The following is a 24,326-nucleotide window of genomic DNA, read 5'->3' as shown; positions in this document are numbered from 1 at the left end:
TATGACTATATTGGTTCCACAAATGTTTTTCCCGCCACGTCATGGAGTTAACATTGGCTGGTGCCTACAACAGAAATATGGTATTGAATCTCCATCCGTAATATAACATTTATCTCAAACCGCCATAGTTCTAGTGTACTGTAACAATTGCTCTTTTAAAGTTTGAACATGCCTTGCTACGAGAATGTACGAACGATATAAAATGTTTACAAAAGCTCCAAAAGCCTGCGACCGTTTGCAAGTCAAACAATTACGCTCTCCCACACAACAAACCGTAAATAATAAATTTTCGTCAATTGTTACCCAAAATAATGATGATTCCTTATTAACCACCGGGGAGGGGCATAATTTGTGATAGCGTGAGTTTGAAATATATGACATTTTTTAATCAACTCGTACAATAGAGGGCGGATCCTCTACAAGATAACATCGCATGCCATTGATATATCAAGCAACCCTCAACGTTTGGCTGGATAGAAACAAGATGGCGTTAGAGTTTGTAGTAAACTAGGTGGAAAAAAGTTTCACTTTTCCATGTACATGTGGCCTCCGTCCAACAATACTAACTTTGGTAAAATCCTAATTTGCATCAGCCCTACAGCAACGGATATGGTTAATATGACACCTGATTTCTTATGTAAGATAACTTCTACTTATTTCTCAGCTAGTTGAAATATTTTAAAGGGCTCTATTATTAGTTTGGATAGTTAGGTGTCGTTGGTCAAGGCTTGATGATGACTAGTATTCATAAGAATACAAAAATGGCTTGTTAAGTAACTTTCCTGTGAAAAAATGTTATTTTTCACCGTTTCCATGGCAACCGCTATCAAAATCTGCCTTAGTTTACTTCAAAATTGCTTCAAATGTACTTAACAGGTCTTCGTATGATCTAAACGTATAGAAATACTCATGAAAAATGGTTGATGATTATTAAAACCACATTAAATAACTTGACATTGACGATTTTTGTTCATTCTATGGATTTTAGTGACGTCACCATATCACGTGATAATTCCTAAAAAGCTGGACATTTGACATGGTTATCATGCATAATGATAAAGTAGAAGAATCAACCATTTAAAAAAAGTAGGTCTCCCTTTGTTCCTCTGTTTGGTACCAAATGGCTATTTTGAGGGACCTGGCCCATGGACTATAACAGTTAATACTATTTCGCAAAAGTGCAATTTTTGCTGATATACGCACTTAGAAATATGGGGGCGGTCTATCTGAATACAAAAATGTAAATATTTTGTAATTTTTTCAACATTAACCCCCCTGTACATACCCCCTGAAGTTTGTACCATGACTATGTATGCCATACTAAGTATAAAGGTATGCTAGCAAACATAATTAACGCCTTATAGTATAAGTACTTTGAGGTAAGAAGACATCAAAATGAATATCTGAACCCTAAATCTATTCTCCACAAAGATATAGACACAAAACACCCCCATTGCAAAAATGGACTAGTCCCATTAGAACATGTACATGTACAAACTTCAAGGGGTATGTACAGGGGGGTTAGACTCCAACGATTGCCCAAAGTTTGTGATTTCTGTGGTTAGATAGACCATATCCATATTTTGAAATGCGTATTTTACAAAGTTGGAATTAATACCCCCCCCCCCCTACTATAAACAGTCTTGTTCGAGAATGACCGTCTCTACCACATAGGTCACATCTGTGAAAGCTGACTCAGTTCTGTTGCAAAGTTCTTTACCATGATGCACTCCACAATCAGTCATAAAAGTAGACAAAAATGCGCTTTTACAACGTACATACCAATTAAACTTTATTGCTTGAAGTATTTACCAATCCTCTATATATAATTGGAACGTTCTGAAAATCACAAGAGAAAAATTACAAGTGATAACTGAGCTAAAATCCAACAACTCCAGTGATATTAATACCAACTTCTAAACATGAACAAACAACTTTGAATTAACTTGAATGTCTATGTTACATGTAACACTATAATACTAACTTATAATAAATGGCATAATAATTATCACCAGATTTCTATAACAAATATGATTTCCAATTATTTGTGGCTGTATGTTTACTAAAATCTAACGCAATATATATTCTGAAATACATCATAATGCAAATTCACATAAAATAGCAGCAGTTTATGAGTAATAAAGTCTAGAAAACATATTCAACAAAAAGTGGATGCAGTGGGTCCAGAGTAGTCTGTATAACCAAAACTCCAGCTATCCGGGGGTTTCTGGCCTAGGCGTCTAGCGGTTACAGGCAGCTGACTAGAAGGGCGATTGAAATCTGGCTAGGTTCAGAGTTACCACAAGGAAAACTACACTAGTTCTCAAATGGTGTATGATGATCTGTACGCAGAGAACAATTATAGCCTCGCCATATCCAACAAGTAGAAAAAGATAAGTGAACTTGAACTTATCAAAAAAATCAGCCATTCCTTGCTGTGGTGAGAGCCAGCATTGTAGTGTGCGAGCAACATGCCGTTTTATATTACATGTATAGCAAAAACAGTCTTATTTCAAGTACCTCTTTTGGTCATGCTGACATTGCTAGAGGATGAGAGCTCAGTATGGCATCATAGAATACAGGGATTGAAGCAAAGATTCAGGAAAGCTTAGTCGCATTGCATTATCAAGCATTCCTTAAAACAATGTTTGACTACACGGTCAAATTATCATAACTACCAGTACAAGCAACTTTCCTTAAACAGTGTTTGACTAGATGGTCAACTTATCGTAACTACCAGTACAAACTACTAACTCTGACTTCAGAACATTCCAGAAAGCCTTCTATATAATAGTAGGTGTGTGGAAGCTATATGCTGAGATATTAGAAGAAGAAGCACTGTCCTTTTACATATGATTGATGTGAACAAGTTTTTTGAAAATGTAGCTGCGCAGTTCGTTTCAAAATTGGATTTCCACATTTTGATCCAGTAGTCAATGTATGTATTACAAGGTATGTACAAAAATGTACACAACACATTCATTGTGTTAGATTAAACATAACATCCTTGTAATTTTTATCGCTCTGTCTCTTATATTGTACACAATACAATAAGTCTTCTGCTTAAGCATTGGTACTTCAGGGAGTTATCAGCAAGGCAAAGTAGCTAACAGTAATTATAAATAAGCTACATGTATCTAAAATCTAAACGCTGTAAATTCATTTACATGCACTTTCGCAGTGGTTTTATTTCACAGCAGAAAGGAAAATGAGTTTTTTGCTGTGTTACAAATGTATGAATTTGCGGTTGAAACAATTTTGTAGTACAGTAGTCATACAAGGGAGACATATTCCTAGTGCAAACTGCAAAGTATTTGCAGTATAGTGACAACCGAGAAAACTGCAAAAATAAAACCACCGTGAAAGTTTCACATATCCAAAAATGTATAACTGTAACATGGAGGGCAATGTTTAACAAAATCTTCTAAGGCCACACCAATTTAATTTCTTGGTTAACAGATTTTTTGGGTAAATTTTAGCACAAGGACATCATTAAAACAGAAAGCTGGGGTGAAAACTTGCACCTGGCCCTGTTCACTCCCTGAAACTGTGTGCATCAAAGTACAAACATTCCTCTGAGATTCTGTTTTCATGTTGATTTTCCAATCTAGCATTTTTTCAAAAATTCTGTTAACCAAGAAATCAAATTGGTGTGGCCTAACTGCTGAAAAAAGTCAAATTATGTACATCCAAGACCTGTATAAATGTACATCATGATAATAATGTATCAGTCTATTGTTGGGATCATTGGTGCGAAACCATGACGTAGCACAAATGTTCAGCTTTCATGTATGTCTGCTCCCGTTCCAATATGACAATGGAAGGATTTACCCTATTATAGTGGTCCGTTAAACCCTTCCATTAACAAGATTGCCTGACATGCCATATTATTATCAGTATGCAATGAGATGTCATGTTCTTTTGATATGTTTTGTATACAAGAAAGTTACTGAGCTTTAATAACAATTGTACGGACTGTAACTGTAACTGTAACAGTTATGTTTTTATTGATAACAAACTTTCAAGTTTTGAAATATAACATTACTGTACAGCTTTTGATAACATTCTGCTTGCCTAACTTGTACCTAATATATTACCATTTTCAGTACAACACACTTGGGCATATACATGTACATGCCTCGCAAAGATAGCCTAACATTATTAATCTCTGTACAACAAAAAAACCCTCTCAGAGAGTATGTACACGATTGACTATAGCTATATGGACATGTATAGAAGGTCGCCTATCTAAAGCCATATACAGTTGGTATTGTAACGAAATAGAAAACTCTAAATTGGAAAGGCAAGAGACATCTATGATATACATGTACATTCAGTCTAATAATATGTTTCAATGTTGCCTATAATACCCCCATTTAGACTTGGAATGATCGGAAACTGAGTGAAATCAGGGCGGTACCACTGCAGTTTGGGGGTGTCCAGCTTTACCTCCTCTTGCTGGCAGAAGGAGGGAGTGGGGGTCTCTTTTTGTTTCCACTTCCCCCCTCTCCTGGAGCGGGTAGGGCCAGCACTGGGGGGCCGTACGGGTCAACCTGAAATAAAAGAATGTGATTAGCTGCATACATTAGCTGGATTTTTTCCAACAAGGCATGAGAGTAAAGTATTTGTGCTACATATACTTCAGGTTTGCTATGTTAGATTAGCGATGACGGGGTCTTTTTATGAATATGAATTGGTGTTCAATTTTCTTTTTATTTGAGTTGAGTGTGTGATAGTTGTGTGCTGAGTTGTTAAAAATAGAGAGAACGCTAGCAAAAAAACACCCCTCCCAATGAAATGGTATGGCTACCCTGCGACGTCACAAAATCAAGATGGCGGCCACCACACATGCCGATGGATCCAACAAACTTTAAGGTTTTGCTATGCAAACCTGTTAAAACATCCTTGGAACATAGTTATGAATGTAGGGAGAGGCACCATGCCGTGTGCTGTGCAGGATAGCCTTGTTATTGTGTTGGCTTACACTAATATAGGGCTCTTATCTGCTAGAAAATACCTTTGAATTTGAAATGCTTTTAATTTGTGTATCAACAGTGCAGACTACTTATACTAGCAGGTGTCATTCCATGCCAGTGTGGTTGATACAAAAAAGATGATGTTTATTGCATGTGCCTTATGTAATTACATGTATGTGAAATTGAAAAAGAAAACCAGCCCCAAGAGGTGCTCCAAAAAGTGTGCTTCAAAATGTTTACAATAAAACCTTAAGTTATACCTTTTTAGACTGCTGATACTGGTCATTGGAAGAAAGAAGAAATGCATTCAGATCAGTTAAAAGGGCAACTTAAGAAACTACATTTAACAGTCAGTACAGTGTCATTTTTGTCACTTATTGTAGCTGCATTTACTCACGACACTACATGTAGTTCAACCATTACCAGGCTGAAGATTCATCAACCACAAAACTACAAGAAAGAAGTAAGACTTAGTTTTATACAGAATAATGGAAAAATTCGAGCAAGACTTTTGAACCATTAGCTAATAATCAACTTCAAGGTTGAAACCAAGAATTAAATTTACATGAACCAACACTATAAAAAACAGTGAGCAGATTGATATTGGAATGAGCAAAGGTCTCAAGATTTTTCCAAGATGGTTTCAAAGCATCTCAAGAATTTTTCCACAACATCTTGTATCTTGAGATTTTTTCAAAGAATCTTGTCTATTGTCATACATGATGACATTGTACATTTTATCTATCTGCTAGAAAGTCGTACCTCTACTTTGGGGTTGGTGCGCGGCGTGACCATGAGCACATCCGTTGCCTCCATCCCTTCCTGTTTCCGCGCTCGCGACCACGCCGCCTTCACCTCAACCTTCCGCCGGGACGCTGGGGAGATGGAAATAATGACGGTTTTAATAAATAACAAATAATAAGTTTATTGCAAGTTCTTGCATGGAGACTAATTGCACGTACATTTAACATGAAGAAAAGGACGGACAGATAATGGGTAACTAATTGAATATAGCATGATTGTGACTACTCTGACTAGTCTAAGTATTGACACTAAATGCTGAGTGTACGTGTCAATGACTCAACATTTGTGTTAAAGACTCAAATTTTGAGTAAGAGACTCAAATGTGTCTACTAGGTAGAATATGTTTACAAGGGAGAACATTCTTTAATAAGTTTTATAATTCTAAATTCTTTAACATCTATCATTATAATTAGATTCATTGGTTTGGTTGGAATGTCTCTAGAGTATGAACTAGAGGAGTGTCCCTCATACGTAAAAAATTATATCATTATATACTTTGACACCCTTGCTTTTATATATACCAGCAGGGAGATCTGTACTGCACTGTATATTAATTTCATTAAGCAGTTTCAAAAATCACTGTAAAAAATGTACCAGTACATACCTTTGTTGTTCATGTAACTTTCTCCACTGGACACACATAACAGCTGATCTCTCTCTACATCTTCCCAGGATTGCACCTAGAAATATGATACAGATCAACAACAAGTAGTCAACCAAACAAACAAACAAACAAACAGACAGACGAACAAACAAGCAAACAAACTAGGGAGGCACGGAAGAAGTATAAAAGGAGGAGTGGTCCGATCTCTGTCATTCTTTAAAAAGATTGAATAAAGTCAAAGCCGGTCGAATTCCGTCTCAAGAGCTATCATTTCCCAAAACTATGAATGGATAAACAAAGAAACAAACAAAAAAATAAACCGGTTGTCTTAGAGTAAAAACATGTCTGCTTTCTTGTTTTACAAACAGGATAATGATAGACTATAAATGTTCAGCTTGGAAAAAAATTCTGAGTTATAGGAAACAATTATGATATATTCTAATTTCCCAAATCAATGAAAATAAGCAGTTGAATTAAAACAATTGTAAGCTCTGTCACGTTTGGGACCACATCCTTAAGAAATAGATAATAATCGTTGCACTGTTTTTTGATCGATAGTTGTGTATGTGTTACACTTCTGTACGTTTGGGACCGCATAGTGATGTCATCTCCTGTGATTGTACAAATACTTTGCGTTTGGGAATGCATCTCATTATGTCTAAGCAGCAACAGCTGTGCTGCATTACAATGTGAACCAGTCAGAATCGCCTTGAACTTGTTGAAGAAGGTGACAGATGGTCACCGAAACGTCGGTGGAATAAATCTCTTGGTTGTGTAAAAAGAGTGTCTTTTTTATTCACAATTGTATAAGGATTCAGAATCTACATTGTAAGCAGCAAACCCTACCTTTTGCCCATCAGCTGTGTAGAGTGTCCGTGCTGCTCTCTGCAGACTCAGACGAATCGTGCAGGATTCTAGCAGCTGGAAAACAACAACATCAAACAGTTATTTCTGTTTCATTTTTTTCCCTTGCAGTTGTGTGTTATCATTTAGCGATGTGATATTTATTATTCATGGTGCCTTTGTAAGAATTCAATTTGAGAACAATGGAAATGTTCAGTCATGAAGCTATTACAGACGGAATACTCTTCATGCAATTGTTTTTGTCAGTCTGTCATTTCTCTGTGAGAGTTTAAGGAATTTTTTATCAAGCCTATATTAGTGTGGGGCGCAGTGCTTTTGTGACTCTGCCTCTGGATCAAGATCTAGAGGTTGTGAGTTCTAATCCCGACTTGTTGCTCGCCCGACATGCACTTTACAGGAAAGGGTTGCTGTCCTTGAAATTAAGCCACGGTCCACACTACCAAAAATCACTTTTCTTATCTTTCTTGCTTTTCCTTCTACAAAGAATTTTTTTCTGTCATCAAGAATATTATTCTGTATACAAGAATCCCTGTTTGAAGCACAAACAAGAATCCATGTTTTGAGCGCAAACAAGAATTGCATCTAAGAATATTTTTCTTGAACTTTCTTAAAAAAAGATATCTTAAGGAAAGAATCTGTAAGAATACCACATTTACCAAACAAAAAACCAATCTTATAATGAGACTGAGAAAGGAAATTGTTTTTATTTTTCTAGAAAATTCTTATTGGAGAACATCATGCTAGAAATATTTTCTTCAGAAAAAAAAAAGAAATGTAATTCTTTGTGTAAGAATTGACATACAAAGACTTTTACAGAAGGTTTCTTGAATTTTCTTGTTTTTCACAAGAAAATCTTTCTCAACATATATTAAGAAAACAAGAAAAATAAGAAAATAAGTGCACATTGTGCTTGGAAAGAGCTACTGTGTAGGAAAATTTCCCTGGTACAATCAAGGAGGTTTTATCCTCCTTGGTACAATGAACCTGTAACTACTGTACATAGCGTCTGTCTTCTCTGTCATGACCAGTGGAAGGTATACTGTAAATCTATTTAATATTACAGTTGGTAATTTTAGCCGTTTGGGTAAAAGTGAGTAGTTCACAGCATTTAATGTTAACGGTGGGAACAAACATCATTGTCAAAATGTTAGTGATCAAACATTTGCGATGATGAAATTTTAGCGGTAGACTGGTGACCGTTAAAACAGCTAAAATTAAGTTACCATTAACAAATCAAGAATTACAGTAATAAGCTCTTCAGTGAGCTGAAATGGATCAAGATCACTTTCTAATTCACTTTTTTCCTAACATGACTGATTATCTTTCCATTTTTCCATCCTGTCCATGATTTCCCCTCCTGTGTTCCTTACCTGTGGTAAGTTGGCTCCCCAGGCGTACACTGCCTTGTCAGCTGACTCCCCGTTGGGGTACACCAACACACGTTTCTGTAGAAACAAAAAAAATGTTCATTCACTGTCAGGAGAAACGAGAGCCTGGTTCTAACAAAAATTGCATATCTCATAGTGTTATTTTGTGTAAACTCTGTGCATATAAAGGTATTTACAAATTTGCTAAAACAAAAAGCAAAAACTGTCACTGGTTGACCAAAAATTAAGGTGTCCATTATTTATATGTAAAATTTCAATTGGTCATTAGTACACATCAATTATACCCAAAACAGTGGTCACATCAAAGCTATCTCAACAAATCTATTCTCTTAAGCTACTGCTCGGCAAAATAGGCTGTACATTTCTATTCAGAAAAAGTCCACAACAACCCTAAATATCTTCAGCAATTAGTACCGTAACTGCTTGTTATAAAACTGACCGTTGTTGGCTGTTGGTAGAGTTTCCGGTTGGTCCTGACGGTGCGAGGGCCCACTCCTGCCTTCTTACGCTCCACCTTCTGAACAGCCTTCACTTCCGACAGGTGGGTCTGAGGAGAGGGGGAATGGAAGTTTCCTTGTAAGTATTCCTTAAATCGCTTGGCTTTATACAGCTGAACAATTACTGCATAATCCTGCTGACTCTGTGTACATGCACAGTAATAATCTTAAAACATCCCAACTTAACTGGCAATGCAACCATTTTTCTATGATGGTAACTGACACTTTAAAATTTGTAGTTACCATATACATGTAGGACAACACATGCTTTGTACCTTTTGTAGTATACATGTAGGATGGGCCAACAAAGACTGTCACAGTACAAGACTATATTATTCCCATCCCATGCTACTGTAAGTTGTAGTCTTTTATAAGTTAAGAGTAGAGTTTCCTAATGTTGCTGTTCTCAGGGCCCCAAGTTGCCATTTATTGTTGAGCAATGAAATTATTCAAATTTGCAAACAGTTAAGTATGTGATGTGAAAAATGTTTTCACCTGAGTGTGTGCCTTACATTTTTAGATCAGAATCGTTTTTTTATCATAGACTACATTATTTCATCATTCAAATTCCACAGCCCAAGTCCTTCCCTCTTAACGCACCTCCAGTTTCTCCACAGCCTCCTCCCTGGTGACCTCGTCCCGTGATGGCTCCATCCACCCCCCCTCCAGCATCACTGGGTTCCTACTGCTGGTGGTGGGCACAAACCTGGGGTGGGACAGGCCCTTGTACCGCCGACCTGGTACAATAAAAAAGAAAACATTTAACTCTCAACACATTATACATGTACTATCATACATGCATGCAGTTAAGTGTAACCCCCTGGAGTATGTATCATGGAAAGTTTGAGACTTGTTTCATTGTCAGACTAAAGAGGCTACTTTAAATCTACAGCCCAATACTTTAAATCTACTGCCCAATCAATATGAAGGCAGAGGTGGTTTTGGAAGTCAAAAACCAACTGGTGGCTAGCTTTTACTGTAAATCTTGAAACTGTTGCAGTAGCTTTTTTCAAGTTTTTTTGCAAGGACCAGTGAATGCACGCCACTGCAAATGTCTCCCTTGTATGACTACTGTACTCGTCTGACAGAAATGTTTCAACTGTGAAATCTGTAACACCTGATGATTGATGAAAACCTCCCTCTCCGGCCTATCACAAAATGAAACCACATTGACTGCGAAAGTTGAATGAATTTCTCTTAGTAGTTAGTAGTGCCTTACCCTGCATTTGGTGCAGAATGTGTTTCTCCTTCTGTAGCTCCTTCAGCACGCTCTCCCGCTCCTCACGGTGGACCTGGTCCAGCGCACGCTGACTGGCAACGACTAAACGGGAGGGAATTGCATGTGTTAGACTTCAGGCAATTCTCTCAAACCCCATCTACTAGTAGTTTAATCTGTCGATAAAGCAATAAATCAATCATCAAAACTTTAAGTGATTAAAACTCAGTCAGCGGATTATTTCATTTATTCTTAAGTATTTTATATTTCCTCCTACATTGAACATTTTTCTTCACCTAATGGAAACAATTATAGCATCTTGAAATAATCATCATTAAATGTACTCCCCCTGCCACTGACTTTACTTCAGATTTTTGTATCTATAATCTGCAATGCTTTAGTTAATGATGTAACGTTAGTTCACGTAAAACCGGGATTTTTTCGATATGAGTTAAGCGAAACAAATCTGGCAGAACAATAAACCATCCTTTTTTTCTGTTATTCTGTCAATATCATGGATTCCCTTTGCACTAATGCTATATGATTTATTTTATATTTTGTCTCTAGTCGTGCTGATACCATAATATTGTAATTTGAAACTATCGTCTGCCGCACGCAGAATGACGGTGCTCTTGGACAGGTGCTAACATTTTTTTGGGAGAGAAGATTCGTCATTGATATCTTGCGGCTAAATTTACATAGCAGCTATTGTTCCCACCTGGGCTTGAAGAGAGCTCTAAGGTCATATAAACGTCTCCAAGCAAAAAAAGAACACAAGACAAAACGGTCTTAGTTATAAGGTGACGGGCAAGCAACCCCTCCATGTAAAAATATATCCTGAAACAGCAAGGAAACTTGCTTCTCTACATGTAAGTACCACTAGGTAGTACAAGGGTCAGTACAGTCACACAAACAAACTATGTTTAACTTACCATCAGGACTGATGAAAGGCTCCCCACAGGAGACCCAGACGGGGATGGGGTGGCGAATCAGCTCCTGGATGTTCACCTCTACGCTGCTGTGTCGCTGTCGCGTCCCGCTGTTGCTCCCCCGCCGCTCGCGGTCCCCGACCTGCGCCGAGGACGGCCTGTCCCTGAGAGTCGTCCTAGTGGTGTTTTCTGATAAAACAATAGGGTAGAGATACAAAGAAGTTAATTTACTGGGTTTCCAAAGATCTGTCACTCTCTTATTCACTTAAAGCTATCAGGTTTATGGTCTGTTGTTCCCAATCTCGTTGGAGATAGACCCTGTTCATATTAAGCCTATCATAGCTGGTTGAACTAACTTAAAGATTTACCTCAGGAGGTGGTTTCAATTTAACCTGCTAAAACCCTTATTATGAATGGTTTATTTCAGAAGGTAAAATAATGCTCAACAGTAGCAGTCAACGGACTGAATTGTTGCTGTAGCATTCACATTAAAATTCATCCACATCATTACACAATTGAATACGAAATCTATGATACAAACACACATTAATTTTTAAAACTATTAATTCTTTAACACAATATACAAAGATCTTAGAGATAGACATTACATATACGTATTAAGCAAGCGGACAATGAATGGTACGGCACTGTTGCGATATCGGTTTGTATTGCAACGAGGATCGTTAAGTTTATGCGACGATCTAGTTTGGCGCCTACTAATGTGACCTCTGGTGGATGGCAAAAGGTGTTGGAAATGTACAGATTGACGTAGAGTGATCGCAAAGTTCGTGACCAGTTGAAGACGACGTGTCTGGAGGGAGGGTAGACCCAAGTGAACACAGGCATCAGTGTAAGACGTGTAGTCCGCGCCCATAATGATCCGTACAGCACGGCGTTGGACCTTCTCGATTCTGTTGCTCAGTGTGGTGGTCAATCCTGAGTGCCAGATAGTAGCGGCATACTCAAGAACTGGGCGAACATATGTGACGTAGACTGTGACGAGAATATTTGCCTTCATATTGGGCTAAGATAGCCGGCTAAATCTTTAGATTAATTCAAAGGCTTGATATGAACAGGGTCAAAGACATGCTTGCACACATATATGATCGGGTTAGTAAGTCCTACATGTATTTTAGCCAAAAGGGGAAAAAAGATGGAAGAACTCACAACTAGAGTAAGGTGGGAGAACAGAATATGCATCAACAGTTACTGTATATCCTTTTATACTTGTAAAGCTGTAACTGTTACAGTTATTACCGTTACAGTACTGTTTTAAGATGCTGAATAAACTTATTATTAATAAGCTATTGTCTTATCCCATTCATGAATTAATAAATTAATGTACTTATTAACCTTCTCCCTGCTGCCTTACTCTACATGATTGTATATCCTATAGAAAATGGGGTGCCAAACTGCTACTTCAGTGTGCTAAAGGTTAATGACTTCACATACCTTGGATGTCCATTCTCTTGAACGTGTCTGTCATGCTGTCGTCCTCTGTCTTCCTCCCACCTCCATCTAACTCATCCTCATCTGTGGACCAAGCAACAATCAACATCAGTGATAAAACTATGAAACAGCACTAAAACTATGAAACATCATCTCACAAAACATAGAACTACTCGACAACAAACATTATCATTTATAATTTTTATATCATCTGTACTGTTTATGTTATCTTTATTTCTATTCATGCCACTATTCGACATTATTTATTTCTTATTTTTTTACAATTGATTTATTCAATAGTGGTCACTTTTTTATCGTTTATCCTTGTGTAATTATCATTTTGTTTCTCTCATATATATTCACCATGTTTTTATGTTGGACAGGGGTCTAGTGAAAGAACTTATATAGTTCTGTTACCCCTGTCCAGTTACATTATTTGTACCTCTGTAACGAAGTTTTAATAAAAAAATAAATAAATGAACAAACAATGGTTTGCTGAGTCAATCGAACAGACAATATCAATTGATAAAAAAGGTAATCTTACTATTCAGATAGACAATCACTTATAATCTTTATTTTCAGACAGAAAAGAGTGATAAAAAGGACTGCTACAGTATCTGTAACATTGAATGCAAAACTCAAGCATTGGTTTTCATTGGTGATAAATTCTATACCCAAAAATCAAATTCCATTGGAATCATAAACATCAATATCATTAATTTACAAATTACAGATAGAGTGACTTGAACGGTATTCTATAATTGTAACAATAAAGCAGCTGAGATTTACCGGTTGTGTAAAAAGAATCTCTGATACTCTTATTTTTGGAAACGAAGCAAAACAGTTTTGATGACAAGAAATATTAAACAAACACCTGATTTGAAGGTGAAGTGCCACTCCCCGTCACACCCATGTCCAGTGGAATATCCCACATATCTCACAAGCAGGGGGTCTGGGTCGGTCCACTCCACGATGGGGTCCGTCTCCCCGTCCCTCCGCACTTCGATCGTCCCGTTCCCATCGTAGCTGATCCAGAACTTGTGGTACTCGGTGGCGGACAGTACGTCGGGAGTCCTCTGAGTGATCCTGATGTCGGGAAGGCCCTCGTGTTTGAATTGACGGATGGCGGACATCCTGTTGATGAGGGTGATGAATGGTTTATTTAGAGTACAGTATTTACAAACAAACAAACAAACAACAGACTTGCAGGTAACCTTACTGGTGAAACCATAAGTTCAGCACTAAGGACATGGACATTGACACTATTATTAATTTCAAAAAACTTCAGTTTGTATCCGTCTTATCTGACATATTTCAAAAGATTGTACATGTTGCAAGTAGCAAACCATAAGTTCAGCACTAAGGACAGTGACATTGACACTATTATTAATTTCAAAACACTTCAGTTTGCATCCGTCTTATCTGACATATTTTAAAAGATTGTACATGTTGCAGGTAGCAAACCTTAAGTTCAGCACTAAGGACAGGGATATTGACAATATAATCAATTTCAAAACACTTCAGTTGCATCTGTCTTATCTGACATATCTTAGTAGATTGTACATGATGCAGATAGCAAACCATAAGTTCAGCACTAAGGACACTCAGGGACATTGACTATAGTATCAATTTCAAAATGATTAAGAAAATTCTTCATGAGTCAAACAGTTATGTTACATTTTATCTAACTGACATCTTTTAGTGGCTTGTACATGTTGCAAATAGCAAACCATAAGTTCAGCACTAAGGACAGGGACATTGACAATATTATCAACTTCAAAATACTTCAGAGAACTGTTCATTAGTGAAAGAAAACGCAACAATGATCGATGAGAGTCTAGCTCTGTGGACAGGAAGTAGTGAGTGCAAGTGACATACAATTTTTCAAACCCCTGCTTCTACTATTGAGACAGTTATGCATAGGTCCCAGGGAAAAAGGGGCCCACCGGGTAGTTCAACGGCTGTTTTTATGCACTTTTGGGCATGACCCATATATGGCCCCATGAGACACTCTGCAGCTGTCGGGCCATTTTGGACCCAAAATCATTTTTAACCATGCACACATGATGACGTGGTACCGCAGAATATGACGGAATTGTTATCGCGACTCAAGGTCACATGAGAACTGTGTGAGAACACACGAGAACACACGAGAGTTGCGAGAGTGATGTGAATCCGGGCCCCAGAGCTTGACACGGACTACAAAATCATTTTTAACCCAGCCTTACAATCAACCCATCAACAAATAGACGCCGTGAGCTAATCATGCAAACACCGGGAAGTACCACTCCATACCGGGGGCAACTTCAGTTCCCCCAGGACAAATTTGTGGCTTCGGGACCCGGCTGGGATTAAACCTCTGACGGGAACCGGCGCAATCGAGACTTGTGAGTTCACCTGTTCATCATGGTTCCGATCACAATCTCATACATCCCCTCCTCGTTCGCATTGCTCTCGGACAGAGCGATGTGGGCGTCGCTGGCGGCCTTGACCTCGAAGCTGAAGGTGAAGCTGGGGTCGGGGAGTTCAAAGCCGTCCCAGCAGTAGTCAAAGTCGTCGTTGGTGTAGCGGTAGGTGAACTCAGGCTCTGTGGAGAGGAGGAATAAACTGTTGGGTCAAGTTCTGATAAAATGAATGTTCAATGGAACGAAACAAGTATTTTCACATATAAGTTCAACATTGTCATTGACAAGACAAAAAAAACAGACTTTGAAGTTTTTTTGAGACAACCATATCAAATTGTTCTAATTGTGATGGGAGGTAATTCTTTGTGGTAGATAAATTCAAAACAAATTCTATTTCAAACAAAGAAGAAATATCTATGTTTAAGTTATATGTCTAAACTCTATAATGAACATTATAACTAACTGACTTTTTGTGAAGTTTTGATGAACCAACTAGTCACCAAACAGGACTAGGACAGGACTACAGTTTCAATGTCTTAAATGCAACATACATCTGGAGGCATCTTAGTACATGTACATGACTACTTACCATCAGGCTGTTCCATCACATCTCCTCCCCCCTCCTCTTTCCTGTTCTCCTCCTGAGTCATGTCTCTCTGGTCCTTCTCATCATGCAGATAGGCCTGAACCTAGGGGGACATGGGAACAAGGATCTATGATACTGATGTAAGGGTGACTTTTTTTCAAAATGAAAAGGGTGTCCTGGTGCCTGTTCCTTATCACTGTGCATGGTGCTGAAACGAGAGCTGCTTTGAAATCTAAAACAGTCTGGGTTTTTCAACCAGAGGATTGGTGATGTGTGTTTTTAGAAGATCACAGATCAAGCTACAAAAGACCTCTGTCATATGCAACCCCTGCAACAAAGAAATAAAAACAGTTTCAAGGCTTAGTGAGGACAGATCACCCGGAAAACAGCGTCAAAAGAGCTGTGTGAAGTTAGATATAATGTGCCCTTAGTTCCTCATAACACACAAACTTACTGCCTCAACATTAGCCTCTACGGATTCTCCATTTGTCGTCACTTGATGCTCTTCTCTAACCTGAAATATTTTTCATATATAAACACGAAAGAAATAATACTTTAGAACAGCTGATTTGATAAGAATTTCAAATAACTCTTTTTAATCGGGAAGGAACAAAAGAGAATGCTGTAACTTGCTGTAACTTGCAGGATTACAGTGTTTCAATGCAGGGTCTTTAATAAGTCATGCCATTCTCAAAGTGCAATGTATGTTTAAAGTCTATGGCCGAATTCTTAGATAGAACAATTTAGAAAAAATATGCCTCTTTTTTAGAAAAGTTTCAAATTTTTTGCTAAATGACATTGTCAGACATGGGCAAAAAAACTGCTCCATAGAATAGTCAGGATGATAAACTCATTTCTAATCATTTATATCATTTCTAATCTAAAAACTTTACTTCTTTATCAAAAGTAACTTATTGTTACTGTTATTGGATGGGAAACAACTCTCTCTTCGCAGCCAGGGGAGAAGCTTACAATTGGTGGGGCTAAATCGCAAGGGTCTGAAATGGCAGCCTTCTCAATACGACTGTGACACAGTAATTGCCCCAGTTGTGGCCATAGGACTGTTACAGTAGGTTTTCATGCTTTCATACTCCATCTTTTTTTTTTTCCTTCTTAGCTTATCTTCATGCTATACACAACATGTTTGAAACCACAGCCAAATGTTTCACCTGTTCTTCATAGTCGTTGACCGCCCAGTCGATGAGCTCCTTCATGTCCAGGACCAGGTTACCGTCCGCCGTGTAGATCCGTCGGGCAGCGCTCGCCAGGTTCAGACGATGGGTTGCCTGTTCCAGGAGCTAATCATAGAAAAAAAATGAAATTTGCATTTTTAAAACATGCTTTACATGTAGAGATTCTGAAAGATTCTTAATATACTGCACTCAATCTTTTACCCACTCACCAAGCCATAGCAATTTCATTAAGTTTTCCAAAGACACTGCCACTCTCCACTGCTCTCATAGCAATGTTTTTGTGAATTCTACATTTTGTCATTCACCTCCTTGATAATATATTCAACTAGTAAGAAGCATAAAAAACACTTAGAAAAACATGCTGTCTGAAAGTCAGTGTAATGTATTTTTGAATTTGACAATAGATAAAAAGAGAAAAACTAACCCTTACATCCACTGTTGTATTTCCTTCAAAAATTTCTAAGTTGCAAGTCTAAAAACAAACCAACCCTTGTCTTGACTTCTATTGAACCATTTTAAATTGTCTTCACTTCATTAACATATCTAATCAGAGTTTTGGTATAAAACCTAGTTCTGACAGTTCGTTCCTTAGTCACTGACCTAAGACAGTGGATGCTGTCTGAAACGTCTGACTGTTTCAAATTTTATCCAGCCCGTATAGACACTCGATCCCACCAGCACCAAAAAACCTTTTTCAAGGTTTCTTAAGAAAGTGTCACAGTCTCCACTGATCTGATAGCTTTGATAATTTTTGATTTTGTCATTCCTCTTCAACAGCTATACAATTGTATATCCATTAAAACCATAACAACAAAGTAAACTTTATACCTGTATACATTGTTATTTCTTTCAAAACCTTGTAAATTGCAAGTCCAAAAACAATCCAAGCCTTACCCCGTAGACGCTAGATCCCACCAGCACCGACCCGTCGGCGAACCAGCCCTCCCCGTTCCTGAAAGCGAGGACGCGCAGTGATTGGACCATCTGGACGGCGGAGATCTGGCGCTGGATGGTCCGCACGCTGCGCTCCTTCCGCAGCTGCTCCAGCTGCTCCTCCCACATCTCCAGCGACTTCTCAGCCTCGTAGGTCGACAGGTCAACCTAATGATACCACAGTTATTTTATGGTCATAAATTTTATTTGAAAAAGTTGACATCCCCTGACCTGTATTCCTAGCCAGGCTTGAACTACATGTAAATAGTGGGAATTGCCCTTGCCAAACTGTTGTCTAATGTAGCATTAATGCCGCACTACACACGCATTAGCTGAGCACATTTGTCACTAATGCTGGATTTCCTTTGCTCCCTGCATGACTAAAGGCCGTGGCAAAAAGGAGTGGTACTTGAACAGCCATAATTACAATGGAATTACCATGGCAGTGTGCACTAACCAAGCATTGGTGCTGCATATGCATTTCTGGCATTAAGGCTACATTAGACGACGGTTTGGCAAGGTAATTAGCTATTGCTCACCCAAACATTACGTTAACTTGCCGCATGCAGTTAGGTCCATGTCCAATGTTGAGGTATAGTTATGTATGATCAGTCAAAAGTAATCAGCTTTACTTTTTGACATGTACTTTTAAGCAGCAATTATTGTGAATGTATGACGTACCTTTCCATTCAAACAGTGGAAGCAGCCACCAAACTTCTGTCCCTTTTGCTTTACTGTAGTGGGGAGTAAAACAGATTAACAAGATAATTATACAACATTTTGAACTTTGTACGTCGTGTAGATGCAGAATGTGACCACTTAAAAGTGACAGAAAACCTTCATGATATGAGGCTTAGCTTCACATCTTGGGTTCAATCTACTTGTAAACCACATCTACACATGATAAAGTGTAGTCATCTGAATAAATGTACATGTTACCATTGCTTTGAAGCAATATAATTGAAAACAAAGAGAAATTGTTAAAAATTTGGCAAAGAATATCTAAAATACCAAATTTTGTCCACTACCAAATGACATACAAGTAGTGATTTTTCCATTGAGCTTATAACCTAGGAGTATTGGACCAAACTGTCTCCCGGTACTTACTTGTTGTTCCCATGGCACAGGAAAACGGAATGCTGACGTTTAGCTTGGTCAGTCGGAAACTTCCGCGCATTGTACGAGAGCAGGCCACGCACACTATGGCCTGCTGGCTCCCCTTAGCTGTAGGCATGGCCCACGTGTAACCCTGCAATATACAGTAAATATCAAGTATATAATAATGTAAACAAAACAATTATAATTATACATAACTACTAGTCTAGTATGTGAAAGCTGGTTCTTTGTGAATTAACTGTCCACAAGCCATCAGACACCATACATATATGTACCTTCTCTGCCTCTGTCTGTTATCAATTCCATCTGCTTCTTGACACAGACATTTTTTTTCATTTCAATTAACATAACACGGAACAGTTGTGCCAGAATGGTGTTTCATTTGCAAAAAGACTTACAAAAACTGTAAAATTAATGCTATTCAGAAATGTATTCATTAAAACAAAGACAATTTTGCCTGTAAAAAATGGAAGTTACAACAATTGTGGTCAGACATTTCTAATCAAAACATTTTTCTGTACTTCTATTAAAAGAAGCATGACTTACCGGTTGTTCCAGTTCTTGTGCACCAGTTACTGCATACGTGCACACCCCTGCCTTGTTAGCTGCTGTAATTTCTGGAAACATAGATGAAAGTTATGTATTTTGATTAATTACAAAAGAGCACAGACTGAGTCTCTAAATGGCTCTGTAGCTGACATGTTGTTAATTGTTTGTATGAACTGTTTTGAGAGAGTAAGGTTACATTTAAACAATTTACCCGCATACTTAGCATGGTTTTTTTGTTTCTATCGTTAAGTTAGTATTTTTAATTCTATTCCCTATTCGTGCGGTATGGGGAAAATTGTTTACATGAAGGCAAATCTAGATCTAGTAAAACTAGCAAAAAGACTATACCTTGCACACCCCTTATATATACAAATAGGTAAATATATCAAAGAATGTTTAGATCTTATAGAACTAGTAGACGTAAGTGATAGGTTAAACTCGACATGTTGAATTATTCATATACTTGTACGCATGTTAATCGTTTTGTATCCCATTGTTTGTTGTTTGCATGAATAGTTGTAGAAGACCTTACAAAAGTCGCTGTACTTTAATTTGTAGTGTAGCGACTTTTGTAGTGTCAATAAAGATTGTTGTTTAATAGTCAGGCTGTCCCTACCTTTATCTGTCACATCCGTGGCGAAGGCCTTGATAAATCCGGTGACGGGGTCCCACAGCCAGCGCTGGTTTGCCGCCCCCAGGGCCGCCACCCGGCGGGGCTGCAACGAGATGGGCACGCCTGCATACCCCGGGGGTGGGGAATCTTCCCCAGGGGGGAGGGGTGGCAGGGCCACTCCCAGCACCAGGCTGTAGTTGCTTTTGATATTGATGGAACTGTAAAGTAAAAGGAGATAAAAAAAGTCAAACTTGAGTATCACGTCATGTTATGTTGTCTAAGATATTGAAACAGGTCTTTCTAACGGCTACATTTTTACCAGTATTCCTTAAGAAATACTGAAATCTTAAGTCTGTATGCTTGGTATAGTATCACTACAATACATCAATTGACAAAAATATTGTGGTCTTTGGAAAAAAGTCTACCAGGTGTTAGACAAGTAGACCTGGAATGCCAACATATATAGACCTGTACAGCTACACGATTGTACAATGTGTGAACTATCTAGTGTGTCTTGGTGCCTTCCTTTTTCATGCAACAATTAGTCAAACAACAATAAAAACATGCAATCAAAAATTAACAAGAGATTAATGATAGCATCATACAAAAAAGTAGACCTTGAGTGCCTTCATGTATACAGCTACATAATTGTACTGTACATTGAATGTTTGAACTACATGTATCTAGCGTGTGTTCATACCTCTCTTTTTTAACAAGGCAAATAAAAATAAAAATACAATAGCAAAGATAGGCCTACCCATCCTTGTTGATCGTCCATCTCTGGTTGATGTCGTCGTCCCGTTTCCTGACGAGCACCACGGAGACGGCTGTCCCCGTCACGTCCTGCTCGGCCACGCCCAGCACCAGTCCCGGGGCGTCGGCCATCTCCACCCACCCGTCCTGCACCAGGAACCGCTGGGCGCTTAGGGGGGAGCTACGCCGCGGGGACCGGCTCTTTGGTCTGTTGGAGAAAACGTTGGAATTATGTCCAGAGAGGTCTTAGAAAATGAGAAACTCAGAGAAGTATGAGAAATTTTCTTATTTCCAACTCTTTTAAGATTCTAATTGAATTCTGAAAGTTTTGCCATTGTTTTCACATTTTTTACTATTGCCACCTTGTAAATGGCAGCCTTTTACATTACATGTATTATCTAAACAATATAATCAATAGTGCTCACAGTAAGCAATAAAAACAAAAACACTTGCTTGGTCTGTGGAAGACAACCAAAAATTGTAACTACAATACAATTGAGAAGTAGGGCAAAATAGCTACACTGATGGACAGGAAGCAACTTAACTGAGGTGGAAGGCTTGTTGTGAAAGGGTTGGTGTAATATACATTGTACACATGTCAGACATTTATATTGTTTGACATTGGACTTGCATCAATTATACCTGTCCGTTAAATTTGATGCACTTTAATATCCATTAGCGAAGGGAGAGATCAGCAAAGTATGATTTTTTAAGAATACATGACCAAAAAAAAAGAAGAAAATACTGCCATGATGACATTAAACTGGACAGTAAATGACAGCAATTAAAAGAAGACATTCTAATCTAACATCCTGTGTGTTTCATATATGAGTAGCACATGTATGTCTCACCTGAACTTGCTGTACAAAGCCATATCGCTGTACTGAGGCTCCTCCTCCGTTCCCAGCTCTATGATTTCATCGTACTTGCTGGTGAATCCCTGTTCCCAGGGCCGCTTACGTGAAGCCAGCCTCTCCTCCGAGCGCTGGTGGGACCTCTCATGGGCGGACCTGTAACAGAAGACGCTGTCAGTGACTACAAACATGTTGTTGTCTCAGGACACCATACTGTAAATCTTTCAACTTTTGCTGGGGTTTTATTTTCGAAATTTTCTTGTGTGTGACCTCTACACCAAATATTCATAAACATGTTCTAAGCCAAAAATACGTGTTTACAATTGATTTGGCCCAAAAAAATATCAAGAATGAATTTTACACGGCGAAACCCGTCATTAGGCTGTGTTTCAAGCCTTAAAACGAAGGCTTGGCAGCCAAAAAACGGGTTTCATTTTTTTTTCTGTAAAGTCACAGATTTGAAACCACCATTTTCACTCCTAACGAAAATAAAACCACCGCAAAAGTACATGAGTTTACAGTAGTCTGTAGTAGATTGCAAACTGGCATAACTGTGCTCCTCTTGACTTCTTCAGATGACATGACTTAGGGTGCAACTTATTTACAAACCTTGATTTAAGTGACAACTTAGTTAAGGGTAAAAATGAAATCATTAAAATACAAAAACATCTGTTCAAGAAACAAGACATAATGGATCTGCACTGGATACATACATAACAGAAGGAAAAAAAATACAGTCACATATTAAACAACACATCACCACCATTCTTTTACCATACATGACAACAGTACACAATGTTAGCATGCTGCATTCATTCACCACCAGGTATCATCAATGATTACATCACTGACATCCAATCAGAGACAAGGGAAATACGCAGGCAGTGCAGAGGAAGTGAAAGGCATGAAGGGAAGGAGAACTTACACCCAGGAGGGTTCGTACACTAGACTCCTACAGGGGAGGGAGAGAAAACATCCACACACTGTCAACAATGGTTAACCCCTCACATAGTAAAGACTTGGAACATCTAACTTTCAGAGCTAGGGGTGTATGTCGATTAAGTTAGTATTGAAGACACAGGACTAAGCACAGGTCTACACAGAGCAATAATCCTAATGCACACAATGTCAATATAACAATGTGGAAAAGGAATATGTACTACATTGTAAAAAAAATCAACATTTTAGCAAACACATGTCTGTCACCTCTGTTGTCTCTTTGTTTTTCAAGCAAGGCTTTAATCAATGTTGAACCAAATCACAAAACTTCCCTTGACATTGCCTTTTCATTGACATTGTGTAACACTAGAAGAATCAGCAAGATAGCAATGTTATTCAGAATCTGTAACTAGGAGAGGACACACCAAAAACTACCAAACACTTGAAGTTACATGTGACAACTAAGCACCACTAGGTTTAAGACCATCAATAAACATTTAATTTATGATAGTACACTTCTTCTTCCATTAGTTCTAAACCAACCCACTCACTTGTCTTCTTTCATTGACATCTGATTTGCATGCAACTTACTTGAAAAAAGGAGCATTAATAATAACACATCAAAGTTCATCTAAAAAAACATTCTACTTTTAAATCAGAAGACAAAAAGACAATTATTTGATAAGCAATACAACCACTACAATGAAATCTTCTATACCCTAAGACTGCGGCATTCTAAAAGATGTTGAATTCAAAGAGGGTCTCATCATCTTTTAATCCAGCAATCCATGATGTACGCACATTTCAGATATACAGGCCATCAAGACATTCTTGAATAGGAATAAATGACAAAGTCTCTCATAACGTGAATGGTCTTAGGGTACATGTACCTGGCAGAGTCACAAGAGTTGACATTACACATTGACAACTAGAGTTCCACGACCTCATACCTTCGCCAAATGACTTTAACCTTCATGACTGATGTATTAGGAGTGTTTCTCATCAATTATAAATCATACCAGTTGATTGTCTTCAAATATAACATGTCCAAAGTATGAGCTTAACAAATTATGAGCTCAACAAAGAAGGTTATGCTAATATTTTTCATTAATTATGCAAATGAGGCCCTCATTAGCATAATTTGATTCAACGATGTTTACATTCACATAACGTCCCGATGCCAAAAAAAAGTATTGAAGGTATGAAATTGCCATCATTTGCCAGTGTGGAATTAGAGAAGTTACTCATTAAGTATGCAAATTAGCCAACATTAGCATATTTTCTATCTATAAACATTTCTCTCTTCCTCAGTTACAATTTGAATAGTCATATCATGGAACAAAGCGGATTTAAAGTTGCCTCATTAATCATGCAAATTAGAATCTGATTTGCATAATTATTGCCCAATCATACTAAGCATCACACAAGCTATCTACATACCAAAAATAACGACCATCCATCAAGCCAATCTTGTTATAGTATTTCCTCATTAATTATGCAAATGAGGTCTTCATTTGCATAGTTCATATCGATTAATATTTCTCTCTTCCTCAGTTACTAGTACATATGTCACATGTTTCAGAGTCCTATCATGGAATTTGGCGGATGTATAAACTTTCCTCATTAATTATGCAAATTAGATACTGATTTGCATAAGA

General features: G+C 38.0%; 1 protein-coding gene across 1 annotated transcript in view; it reads right to left on the bottom strand.

Annotated features, from left to right (window-relative positions):
* Positions 1 to 1,765: 1,765 nt before the first annotated feature.
* LOC136429495 (doublecortin domain-containing protein 1-like) overlaps positions 1,766 to 24,326 on the bottom strand; it is a 58,069-nt gene continuing 35,508 nt past the window's right edge. The window contains exons 27-48 of the mRNA XM_066419326.1: positions 21,727 to 21,885; positions 20,880 to 21,083; positions 20,126 to 20,340; positions 19,507 to 19,577; positions 18,952 to 19,093; positions 18,526 to 18,578; positions 17,806 to 18,012; positions 16,888 to 17,016; positions 16,173 to 16,232; positions 15,722 to 15,821; positions 15,125 to 15,314; positions 13,602 to 13,861; positions 12,731 to 12,811; positions 11,282 to 11,467; positions 10,353 to 10,454; positions 9,734 to 9,870; positions 9,076 to 9,183; positions 8,619 to 8,693; positions 7,231 to 7,305; positions 6,385 to 6,460; positions 5,739 to 5,851; positions 1,766 to 4,553 (exon numbers count right to left, since the gene is read on the bottom strand). Coding sequence (XP_066275423.1) covers positions 4,446 to 4,553; positions 5,739 to 5,851; positions 6,385 to 6,460; positions 7,231 to 7,305; positions 8,619 to 8,693; positions 9,076 to 9,183; positions 9,734 to 9,870; positions 10,353 to 10,454; positions 11,282 to 11,467; positions 12,731 to 12,811; positions 13,602 to 13,861; positions 15,125 to 15,314; positions 15,722 to 15,821; positions 16,173 to 16,232; positions 16,888 to 17,016; positions 17,806 to 18,012; positions 18,526 to 18,578; positions 18,952 to 19,093; positions 19,507 to 19,577; positions 20,126 to 20,340; positions 20,880 to 21,083; positions 21,727 to 21,885 — 2,851 coding nt within the window. The 3' untranslated portion in view covers positions 1,766 to 4,445. The remainder of the gene's footprint in view (positions 4,554 to 5,738; positions 5,852 to 6,384; positions 6,461 to 7,230; positions 7,306 to 8,618; positions 8,694 to 9,075; positions 9,184 to 9,733; positions 9,871 to 10,352; positions 10,455 to 11,281; positions 11,468 to 12,730; positions 12,812 to 13,601; positions 13,862 to 15,124; positions 15,315 to 15,721; positions 15,822 to 16,172; positions 16,233 to 16,887; positions 17,017 to 17,805; positions 18,013 to 18,525; positions 18,579 to 18,951; positions 19,094 to 19,506; positions 19,578 to 20,125; positions 20,341 to 20,879; positions 21,084 to 21,726; positions 21,886 to 24,326) is intronic.

Source organism: Branchiostoma lanceolatum, chromosome 3, assembly GCF_035083965.1.
Source record: "Branchiostoma lanceolatum isolate klBraLanc5 chromosome 3, klBraLanc5.hap2, whole genome shotgun sequence".
In the NCBI taxonomy this organism is placed as follows: domain Eukaryota; kingdom Metazoa; phylum Chordata; class Leptocardii; order Amphioxiformes; family Branchiostomatidae; genus Branchiostoma; species Branchiostoma lanceolatum.
The sequence above is the reverse complement of the archived record's forward strand: the minus strand, read 5'-3'. Positions and strand labels throughout refer to the sequence as shown.